Source organism: Callithrix jacchus, chromosome 11 (assembly GCF_049354715.1).
Source record: "Callithrix jacchus isolate 240 chromosome 11, calJac240_pri, whole genome shotgun sequence".
Classification (NCBI taxonomy): Eukaryota; Metazoa; Chordata; class Mammalia; order Primates; family Cebidae; genus Callithrix; species Callithrix jacchus.
In genome coordinates this window covers 107,735,467-107,747,523 of record NC_133512.1, presented here as the reverse complement: position 1 = coordinate 107,747,523, position 12,057 = coordinate 107,735,467, and the positions used below count along the sequence as shown (strand labels likewise).

The 12,057-nt window shown below is 44.4% G+C and overlaps 1 protein-coding gene across 7 annotated transcripts in view; it reads right to left on the bottom strand.

Moving 5' to 3' along the window:
• Positions 1-12,057, bottom strand: part of HIPK2 (homeodomain interacting protein kinase 2) — a 217,419-nt gene that overhangs the window by 47,620 nt on the left and 157,742 nt on the right. For 4 of the 7 annotated variants that reach the window (XM_035254604.3, XM_078343638.1, XM_078343639.1 and 1 more), the window contains 3 exons: positions 10,470-10,632; positions 4,087-4,213; positions 3,014-3,135 (listed from right to left, as the gene is read on the bottom strand). In XM_035254604.3, coding sequence (XP_035110495.2) covers positions 3,014-3,135; positions 4,087-4,213; positions 10,470-10,632 — 412 coding nt within the window. Of the gene's footprint in view, positions 1-3,013; positions 3,136-4,086; positions 4,295-10,469; positions 10,633-12,057 lie in introns of all 7 variants that reach the window. The other 3 variants (XM_035254603.3, XM_054237646.2, XM_078343636.1) reach the window with 1 other exon arrangement.

Genomic DNA, 12,057 nt, shown 5'->3' with positions numbered 1-12,057 from the left:
TGACTGCTGAACCTACTGGTTCCACCAAACTGAACAATGAAGAATGCCTGTGTTAGCTAATAAGAGATGCTAATTATTTCTCTCAGAGATGGTTCCTGACTTACTAGGGTTAAGTGTGCAAACATAAAAAAGATCTTTAATTATCCTTTAAAAGTACACGTGAGGTTTGTAGATTTGGCATCACAAAGGCAGAGCACTGGGAGACTGGTGTGGATTTTTGCCACTCATATAAAGTATGAACAAGCTTTTTTGCCCCTGGACTGAGCTGTAGTTCTTCCTCTGATCTATACTGGCCTTTTCTGGACTCCCTACTACTGAACTATGCAAATAAAAGGAAGCTACAAGGACCCTGGTGAGAAGGGAAGGAAGAGAAGGCCTTTTTTAAATACAAAAGGTTCTCTGTTTACAAACTTTCAGTAAGAGGAAACTTTGTGTGCCACCAGTGACTGGTGTTAGTGGTCAATTGCACAGTGTCATTTTGGACATAAGAACTAAGAGATGAAGAAAGTCTAATATAAACTTAAACAAACTTCCGGAAAACAGAACAGATAATAATATAACACATCAGATCAGTCTGGTTCCATGTTTATTTAACAAGTTGTTAGTTTTTTTATTTGCCATGGATGCACAGGTTAAAGGTCACATAACCTGAGCATGCCCAGATGAACCAGGTATGTAACCACAGGCAGAACCTAAGTGTCTGGACTGAGGTGAGTAGATGGAATTTAGAAATGGATACTACATGGCAGGATCCATGACCCAATCAGATCGAGCTCTGGCATCACCCCATGGCAGGATCCAGTAGATCATGCTTGTTGCATTAATTCATTGCAGGATCCAATCTGATCATGCCTCATTACCCTATGCTTATAAAACCTGACTCAGCCCTTCTCTCAGACACTGCTTTGGGAACTATCTCTGGTGTTCTGCTTAGTTGTTACAAGTTAATAAAATCCCCTTGCTAATTCCTCCTTGGTTGTGGTCACTGGGTTGCTACCTGTCATGTGACCACACCCGCTCATGTGGGTAACAAGAAGAAGATATTTTATGAGCCTGGTGTAACCTTGTACTCAAATCAGATAAGGATTTTATAAGAAAGGGAAATTATATGCCATTTTTCACTTATGAACATAGATATAAAAATACTAACTACAGTATTTACAAACTGAATCAAAAATTAAAAAGCATACCATATCAAGCACATGAGCAAATGGAGTTTATCTCATAAAGGATAGTTTAATATTACAAAATATATTAACATAACTTGTCCATTAATAGATTAAGGAAAAAAAGCATATGAGTATCTTAATAGATATAGAAAGAACATTTGATATAATTCAATATTCATTACCAAACTAAAACATGATAAAGTGTTTCTTTTTTTTTTTTTTTTTTAAGAGACAGGGTCTTACCCTTTTGCTCACCCTAGAGTGCCACCAGTGATCATAGTTCACTGCAGCTTCAAACTCCTGGGCTCAAGTGATCCTTCTGCCTCAGCCTCCTGTGTAGCTGGGACTACAGGCATGTGCTACCATGCCCAGCTAATTTTAAAACTTTTTTGTAGAGACAGGGTCTCATTATGTTGCCCAGACTGGCCTTGAACTCCTGGGCTCAAGTGATCCTCTTACCTCAGCCTCCTGAGTAGCGGGGGCTACAGGCCTGGGACTACAGGTGTGCACAACCATACCCATTACAGAGAGTTATACCATGTTCATGGATAAAAATGACTTATGTTTAAAGATGTCAGTTTTTCCTGAAGTAAATACAAATTCAATGTATATCCAACAAATATAGGTTTTTTGTTTCTGGAACTAAAATTCTTATGAGAGATGTTAAAATTCATAGGGAAATGTGAAGGGACAAGGACAAGGAAAATTTGGAGAACTGTATGGGAACAGGGCTTCCCTACTAGATACCAAGACAGATTAAAGTTACAATGGTTAAGACAACAGGATATTACAGAAGCCCATGGAATAGAAGAGAGCGCAGAACAAACCTATGTAATTTGATTACATAAAAATTAAATTTTTAATTTTTGAAAATCAAAATTAAACAACAACAAAAACAACTTCCATTTAATAAGACAGCACAAATAGTGTCTTTGAGAAGAGCCTTTGTGAACCTACTTTCTTTAAAAATAAAGTTGCTTCTAAACTAGTAACATTTAGGTCAAGCTACTCAACAGTAGAAATGTTTATACAAAAATAGCATAGCATGGTGGTGAAATACAGATGCTGGCATCAGACTTATTGGGTTTGTGTCATGGTTCTGTTGCCTAATTGTTGTGTGACTCTGATGAGCAAGTTATTCTGTGTCAGTGTCTCTGTTTGTCAAATGGAGAAAAATACTGTGGCATTGTGGGGATTAAATCAATTAACAACTGTAAAGTGCCTGGCATAATGATGACGTATTCTTATTAGGGTTCGAGTGTCATTAAGGGTTATTACTGTTATCATGGCATCACTACTGTTACCTTGCATTTACATAACACTTTACAAATTTTCAACCGTTTTTCATCTCTGCCATCTCATTCCACCATCAGAGCACCTACATGGATAGATAAGGAAGGTTCCAGCTTACAGTTTCCATGAGGCTGGTTTTTCAACTATAAAATGAGAGGATAATCGCCAAGGCTCCTTTTGGCTCTTGAAAATCATTTTTATTTTACAAGAAAGAAATTTCAGGCAAAGAGATATTAACTGACTTGCCTTAGGTCATAGACGAGTTACTAGCAGTTAGGATTAAAACCTAGGTCTCCCAGATTAATTTGCATTTCAAAGATATAATAATAATAATTTCCCCAGACTCTCCCTGTATCTAAATTTCTTCTTGGAATTGTAAGCAGATACTTAGGAGGGTAATTCACTTGGGGACCATTTAGAATATTACAGATACATTCCAATGACTAGAAGCACCTAACTCATTACTAGGGAGAGAGGGAGTGGAGATATATATCTTTTGTGAACAACATTAACAGCGGTAATACCAGTAATAAGAAAGGAGAAAGAATTACCTGGGCAAGTAGACCTGGTTGGATCTGAAGAGGCTGAGCTCCTGGGGCTTGAGTGACGATGGGAACCGCATTTTCCATTCGCACTGAGTAGCCAGCGTGCTTAGAGGGAGAGGCCTGCAAGCCTGTTCCGGACAGGGTGAGGGAGAGAAGGGTTAGCTGAGAGGCTGCGAACAGCTACATGAAGAGAACAGCTACACCGTCTTTCAGCTTCCCTCTGCACCGCTCACTGACCACAACTAAGTACTGCCTGGTCCTTGGGAAGCTTCCCCTTTAGCTTCTAACGAATTAAAAAACAAAACTCCTCTCGAAACCTTGAATGTTTTCAAAGGCTAGAAGATTAAATGAAGGAGGCTGGAAGGCCAGAAGTAGGACAGTTATGCTGACAGATTACAACAGGAAAACAAGGGCTTCTAACCAACAAAAGGGACCTGTGGATGTTGAAATAAGGGGTGTCGGGGAGCGACGTATGAACCCGTTTGGAATTGCATTGACTGTAACCACACAGTTTTCACCATGAGGCTGGCAAAAATCAATTCTTAAGCTTTCTGGGTAAATTGTAACAGTATATAGTCTAGCTTCTTAGAGTCTACAAGAGCTGAGTGCTGGGGTCATGGCCAAAGAATCGTTTTGAGGAGGGGTCCCAGGGAAGTACTTTTCAGACTGATTGATATTCTTCATGGGAGCTGGGACTCTGCTGGCTGTCGGAGATTGGCAGTTTTCTATAGATAATCCACACAGAGGATATTTCATTCGAGGAAAAGCAAGAGCTGACATCAGCATAACAACGAAAGCACAAACAATGTGCTTCTTTACAGACAGCTGGCTGAGGACACAGTCCCTGGCAGGTGTGAAAGTCACAGTGAATTGACTCGGTGCTGAGGCCTAAGCCCTTTGTTTCTAGTTCGGCTACAATAGGAAGGAGCCCTCAAGTACAGTGACACCAGCACTCTCACTGCGAGAAATGAGACAGGCCTTGCTCCATGAAAATGAGTGTGACAGAAAACGGCAGGTGCCAGAGCCCCAGAGGGCGTCCTGTAAGAAGCAGGTGAGAGGCTGCGGCTGCTCAACCTTACCTTGGAAGCCGGGGGGACACACGATGAGAGCTTGCTGGAATGGGTCAGGCCGGGCACAAATCTGGGCTGTTCCCGTCTGCAGGGGCATGCTCCGCTGGGCCACTGCAGCCATGGATGCTGCTGAGGGCTGGTAGAGTGTAGATGGGTAGTTTAGTATGGAGACTTCGGGATTGGCTAAGGAAATAGTGGCACTGGTAGAGGAGGGAGCCTAAAGGAGTGATGGGGATTAAACAAAAATAAACAAAAATAAAAAATGAGGGAGGTGATATATTGGGAGACACGATTCTAAATCAAATAAATGATCTCAAAGAAGAACAAACAAACAAAAAGTAAGAGCAAAAAGGCAAAAGCAGAGAGGAGTGGAAATACGGTTGGAAGCCGCAGGGAAAAGCAGGCACCTGACGGCGCAGGAGACAAAGGCACCTTAGTGTTCATGTGCAGACCTGCTCCTGATGTTTGTGGGGCCCAGACCAGGGGACACATGGATGCCTGCTACCCTATGTCTAAATGCTGACAAGCTAAAAATGAAGCTAGAAAACTGTTTAATAAAATGTTCTTCCTTCTCATTTTGACAAATACACCTTCACAATAACCTGGAAGACCAGGTGTGAGTTGAGGACTCTGGGATTCCCTGGGTTCTGTGCTGGCGCATGGTAACGGAGACAGCTGAATCTCACCCTCCTTCTCTCTGCCCTAGCTCATTCTGTCCCACAACATGACGGGCTTTGGGTGCATGGACCTGCCAGCCTGCACGTCCAAGCTCTGCTCACACTCCCCTCAGGCCTGGTGGGTGCAGTCCACATGTGGGAGGACAAATCCAGGGGGAGGCTCTTGCAGGCTCTAAAGGCCTATGGTCTCCAGTCCCCAGAGCTTGGCACAGAAGCACATAGAGCATGCGGAGAGCAGAGCCGAGGAGGGGCTCAGGTCTATGGTTTATAGTAGTAGTATATAAACAGGGTAGCACTGTCTATAGATGTCCTTAGATGGCTGCAAAGCAGGTTCCTGCTAAGAGACGTGCAGGAGACATATGCAGAGAGGGAGAGGGACATGCTGAGCTGGGGACTCATGTTAGTATGCAGTGACGAAGGCTGAATGGCAGACAGAAAAGATGCTGGTGAGTCCAGATAACTGAAATGGAGGTGGCTCTGACAAACACAAGCCATTGTCATTATGTCCTCCTGCCTTTCTCTTTCAGAAAGACACATCCTTTGAGACTGAACTTGCATGTGAAATGAGGCTGTAGAAGGGAAATAAATTCTAACTTCGAAATTCTCCAGTTTCCCCCATCTCAGCCTTCATACCGCTCCTTTAGCAGGTCAGGTTGAAGCTACCAGTGGTTTCCCATTCAGGTAGACATACAAGAGGTTTTGCCTCTAGAAGCTCTAAGGACTAGGGAATATGGAGGAAGGAACCACGAAGCTATGCTGGCCATAAATAGAATTTCAAATAGGGCGTGTATGTGTGTCACACTTGATAAAAAGGATAAAGTCTTATTTTACATATGTTTTCTACACTTAGAAAGATTTTATGCTAAATTTCATTGCAAAGCAAATGGATTTGTTTGAAAATAATTATGAAATTGAATGGCACACATGTCTCATTTTAATCCACGTGTTTTAAAGTGGGATTTGCTTTTGCAGCATCACACAGTCTGCTTAGGACATGTGTACACACACGTGGGCATCAGTGTGTGTTGTGTCAGATGACATGACTTGTATTTCCTGTATTCTCCATATCACGATCTCTTCTGGAGGCTTCTTCCCCCTCAACCCTCCACATTCCCCACGGTCTGCTCAGATCCAGACTCCCCCCAGCCCTTAGCCCCTGTGGGTGTCCCTGCTGGGGGTCCTGGCACCTGTATCCTCTAGGTTCCCAAGCCTGTGCTCAGCAATTCCACCTTCTTGCCAGCCACTGCTCCTGCTGCTGCTTCCTTCCATGGAACCCACTGACTCTTCAGTTGTGACTTCCTGGTGCCTGGGACGTGTAAGGCCCTGACTAGTGATGTTCTGGTCTCTACTTCCCTTCTGGTCTTCTTGGGCACAGAGGCTAGATCATTCTTTCCAAGAGACTCCTCTGTGCATGTCAGCACCCCTGCTCCAAAATCCCAATTACTGCTTGATGAACATGGTGTATGGGCCTTGGTCTGGCATGCCCTGTTTTCTCTGGTTTGGCCAAACTTACCTTCTAGACGTATCTCCCTCTGCTCTCCACTCTTCTAACACCAGGAAGATTAGTTTACTCATTGTTTTCTAAGCATTCTGTGAGCACAGGCCTTTCCCCTCATACAAGTTCTCTGACCCATAGCATTCTCACCAAGCTGCCGTGCTTTAACTAGCTTGGGTCCCACATGCCCCAAGGTGAAACCCTTTCAGGCCCCATCAATGGAAATGAATGGCTCCTTCCTTTGCTATCACATAGTACAATACAGCCTTCTAGCTCCTGTCACGATCTGCCTTACACTACAGTGGTCTCTCCAGCCTGAAGTCTCCTGGGAGGGAGGGGCTGTGTCTTGATAGTGTTTTCCTCCAGCCGACAGTGGTCTCTCCTTCCTCTCAATTCTGTAACACATCATCTGTTTGTCTGCCTGGCCCCTAGTGCATGCTATTCTGCATTTTGATTGATCTATTTTTGCTTACAGCCTGTCTCACCATGGAGACCATGAGCTCCTTGAGAGGTTGAATCTTCCAGCTCATTGTAGATTCAAGGACAAATGGCACTTGTGTCCTGCCATGGGCCCAGTCTCCAGTGTGAACATCAGATAGGAATAAGGTTTTCCCCCAGTTTCTAATCCTGCTTAAGGACCAGTTGAAGAAGCCCATGTGAGGGCAACAGCGTTTTCCACCGCTGTATATCCTCCTGCAGCTCTCAGAAAGGTAACCAGCCATCACTTGCCAGAGAGGAGCACATGGAGCCCTGGGAGAGCTCTTGCAGATGACAAACAGTAATAACAAGAAAAAGCGAGTTAAAAAAATTAGAGACTGGAGCCTCGCTATGTGGCCCAAGCTGGACTTCAACTCCTGACTCAAGTGGTCCTCCTGCTTTCGCCTTCCAAATAGCTAGGGTTACAGGTGTGCACCACTGTGCCTGGTAGAAAAGCAAGTTTACTAACACAGGTTTTCCAAAAATGGAAGAAGTGATTCCTGGAAGCAGTTGTAGTAGATGTTCAAATGGTTTGACACCCAGAAGGGAGGGCTTTCGGCTTGGCCTATAAACTGAATTCAAATTCGGTAGAAGGCTGGGTCCAAATATTAGACTTCCATGGAAATGTTAGAGAAGTGGCTGATCCACAGGATAAACAAGGAATAGCTGAGAGAAGGCTCATAATTCAGTATGTTACCAACTGGGTACCCTGAAAGTTTTAGAAAGTAGAGGAATTCAGCTGCCTTGAGACATACGGGGTTATGAATTATTGACCCAGCTTGAGACATAAGGGATTGTAGATTCATGACCATTTGGGAAATGGTTTGTGGGTTAGTCTACTGGATATATGTTAAAGGCAGCAAGAATTTTTTATGTAGTTTAATGTTCTTCAACTTCTAACATAAAACTATGCATACAATTTATTATTTCTAAATATCTAAATGGGTAAACAGCTCCAAGGAGCTCATGTAGAAAGCAAGCTACTAGAACCAGCAACAAACAAAAGAAGTCTTGTTGGATTTAAACAGCGGATGTCACCTAGGAAAGGCATTTGAGGACCTCCATAAGACTTACTTAAGACTAACTTATGCTGCTGAGTGTGTATATTTTAAGAGTCCAGACTCTGAAGCCAGATTGCTGGCTTCAAGGCCCAAGCCCATCTCTCAAGGACAAGAAAGAGCCTTGGGTAAGAGAATTAATCACCCTATGCCTCAGTTTCCTCCTCTAAAGTGGAAATAATAGCAATACCCATCTCACAACGTTGCTGGGAGGACAGAGAGTTATGGTGCAATTAGTAGAGCCTGGCACGTAATAAATATTAGCTATTAGTAATGGTAGTATTTACTAACAACATATCAGTGGAGGGAAAGCATGCCTTAGTACTTAGGGCTAGGTGTGTGTCCTGAGTAATTTTTTTTCTGATGTATTTAAAAGTAAGGCATAGGCCAGGCGCGGTGGCTCAAGCCTGCAATCCTAGCACTTTGGGAGGCTGAGGTTAACGGATCGAGACCAGCCTGGTCAACATGGTGAAATCCCGTCTCTACTAAAAATACATAAAATAATTAGCTGGGCATGGTGGTACGTGCCTATAATCGCAGCTGCTCAGGAGGCTGAGGCAGGAGAATTGCCTGAACCCAGGAGGCGGAGGTTGTGGCCATTGCATTCCAGCCTGGGTAACAAGAGCGAAACTCCGTCTCAAAAAAAAAAAAAAAAAAAAAAGTAAGGCATAGTAGAATCTGTTGCAAGAGAATGGAAATCCTGTTCTTGGACCCTGACCCAGACTCTGGCCCAATCATACTATGTCACCAGCCACTTCTACTCTACCCCAGTCCCAGATCCAGATCTGGATGGTCTCAGTACTGTGGAGAAGAGGCGTGTTCTTATCTGACAACCATCTTTGGCTGAGAAACACTTTTAGTTTTATAGAGTCTCTGTGACGCTCTTTGGAGTGGATGTGCTGGCTGTTGTATCTTGCCCTCCGCCTGGTCACGGACTACAGTTCTCCAGCCTGGCAGAAAGACATCCCTGGGAAGGCCAGCCTGCTGGGGAGACTCCACCTGACATGATTCCCACGGGGAAGAGGGGTGCTCTTTCCTTCTATTTCTCAGATGCCTTTGATACCTCATGGGGCAGATGGCAGATAGGGATAGGCAGTTTGGGGTTAGGGAGTTAAGATTAGGTGTCTCGTGAGGGATGGGGGACAAAAAAATGTCTTCAAGGAGATAATGAACAAAACCATGGTGATTTTTGTCAAGAAGCTCACAGGTCTGGCTGCAGATGCCTTAGCCTTAGGGCTGGGCAAGAATGTGTGTGTTTTGGACTCCCAGTAGCTCTTTCACCCTAAGGAGAGCTTCAATAATGCAAATGGCCCCCAGGGGGCAGCAGATTCCAGGTGGCCTCTCCTAGAATTTGGGCAAAGGGAGATGGCAGGCTGGGAAGAAAAGCTAGGCCTTAGCAGCTCAGTGTGCCACATAGGGGAAAACGGTGGCAAGGGGAGGGGCTGAAAAGCAGGGGGCAGTGACTCTTCAGTGACAGGAGGGACCTTTCAAAAAGAAAGGACATAAGGTTTTGACATTTCAGGTACACACACATCCATATAGAAGTCTTGTTGTCTTTACGGATTGATATTAAGACCAAAAATCTAGGGACCCTTCTTTGGGGGAACCAGGAAGACTGAAAGATGGGAGTAACAGTTATAGTTTCTTAGATACTAGGCAGTCTCAGCTCAAACTTGGAGATTATTCATTCAATAAATATTGCCTGGGTATCATCCAAGTTTCAAGCAGTATGTTACTGCTCGTTCTGCCAATTTCCTGGAAATCTGTGGGAAGAAAACCTTAGTTTCCTGATTCCGTTTAGTTCCAGCTGCTGGGATTCTGGTAACAGGCTGATGAACTGATTTTCTCCATGACTTGGAGAAAGGACAGGTTTTATCGGTCCCAAAAGAAGATCAGGTAGATCCAGTCATGTGGGGACAAGGGGAGGGGCCTGAACTGGGTGAGTCCCTGAGTCCTTCTCAGTTCTAGAATCTTAATTTTTTTTTAGATTAAATCCATATTTCCATGATCATTTTCTTTTTTTGAGACAGGGTCTCGCTCTGTCCCCTAGGCTGGAGTGCAATGATGTAATCACAGCTCACTGTAACCCTGAAGCCCTGGGCTCAAGGAATTCTCCCACTTCTGCCTCCTGAGTAGCTGAGAGTATAGGTGTGCACCGCCATACCCAGCTGCGAGTAGCTGAGAGTACAGGTGTGCACTGCCATACCCAGCTGCTTTATCTATTTTCTGTAGAGACGGGGTCTCACTGTGTTGCCCAGCCTAGTCTTGAACTTCCTAGCTTCAAGTGATCCTCCCACCCTGTCTCCCAAAGTGCTGGGATCACAGGCATGAGCCATGGTGCCTGGCCAGTTCTGGAATTCTCTACCAGGCAAATATCAGGCATAAAAGGATCACACCACCTCCTTCCCCGTCTTCCCACATCAGGACAGAGGAGGACAGTAAGAGGAGCCATCTCAGAGAGAATGCCCTTCACCAGACCTTTCTGGGACCTGTCAATGGGGCCAGCGCTCACCACAAAATGTGCCTGGGTCTCTCAAAGGAAACAACCATGGGTAATAATACTTTCTTCAGTTGCTGAATATGGCGGCAGGAATTCTGTCTCCCGACTCGGTATGTTGGAAAATGTAAGCCCTGAGACTCATACCATGCAGCCCCACCTCTCTGTTCCCTCTGCTCCCCACTTACCTGGTTGTGGACTGTGGTCAGCTGGTTGTTAAAGGTCATGGTCAGGTTGGTGGACGTGCTGGGGGCCACGTGCGTGATGAAGGGGGTCTTGCTCTGGTTCACCGTGTCATACATATTCACCCGACGCTTGCAGATCTCCATGTTCTGGAAACATGATTTGACGCTGTTCATACACAAGGCAGAGGCATACAGTGACATAAGGGGAAGGGAAGAGGGTCATGGGATGAAGGGGAGAAAACGAGAAAGAAAAAGGAGAGAATGGTTAATTCAGTAAACAGGACAAACAGGGAAACTGAACTTTAGGTCTAAGTTTCTTGGATTGCTTGTACAAAGTCTGTGCATTTGCAACAGGCACGGTTATTTAGATGAATTTCCTCCAATGTCCTACTACCCCTTCTCCACGTAGGTTCTATTCATCACAAGAGAACTGGCTGCTCGCACTGTATTCTCATATCACATCCGCCTGCAGCGTCACTGCTCATCCTCAACGTTCAGCCTGGTTTCTGGCCCATAAACCAATGTATAAGCTCTCTGAATGGGAATGCGAAGTAGCAGCTTACAACCCGCCTCCACCTTTTCCAAAGACAACGCTGGTGCACACCTTCTTCAGTCACCCTGGGTCACCAGCACCACCTAGGGGACGGCCGAGGAACTCTCCAACCCAGTATGGTGACTGTTGCCACACTTTCTCCCACTGGAATTGTGCAGGTGGGTAATGGAAACAGTAATAATACTAACAATTAATAGTAGTGGTTAGTATTTATTAGTGTCACAACAATAATACTCTGCAACTTCTCACTTGGTCCGGTGACATCCATAAGATGAAGACATGATTCTCATTCCTACTTTATAAGTAAGAAGCTTAGGGAGGTAGGGAGTTTCCCAAGGATAGGTAATCTCCGGCCACCCTCGTGTATACACCTATATGTTCTCTTTTGCCAACTTCAGCCTTTATTTTTTTGTCTAAGTCTTGTCCAGTTACATGAAATAGAAATTTTCTCCTTTTTCTTCCCCCGTTGCATCTGTGTATCTCAGCAAAACTCCAACCTCAAAGGTAAAGTATACAGGTGTTGCTGAAACCAGCATTAAGGAACAGGAAAGTCACAAGTGGCTTCGACCACTCAGATTCTTGAACATCCGTGAAAAGTGTCCTTCAGAATTTATACAGTACTTCTCATTCGCTTCTAGTTAAACTTACTTTCCTCAAATGCTAATATTTAAGATAGTAAAAACCCTTTTACTTTGAGTGTGGTGGCTCATGCCTCAATCCCAGCTCTTTGGGAGGTCAAGGTGGGAAGAGCTGAAGAGTCCCAAGACCAGCTTGGACAACATAGAGAGACTCCATTCTCTACAAAAAAAAGTATATAAAAATTAGCTGGGTGTGGTGGTGCATGCCTGGGGTCCCAGCTACTTAGGAGGCTGAGGTTGGAGAATCACTTGAGTCTGTGAGGTCAAGGCTGCAGTGAGCCATGAATATGCCACTGTATTCCAGTCTGGGTGACTGAGCGAGATCCTGTCTCAAAAAAAAAGAAAAAGAAAAAGAAAAAAGAAAATTCAATTTAATTTTCAATTCAAAATGTCTATTTTA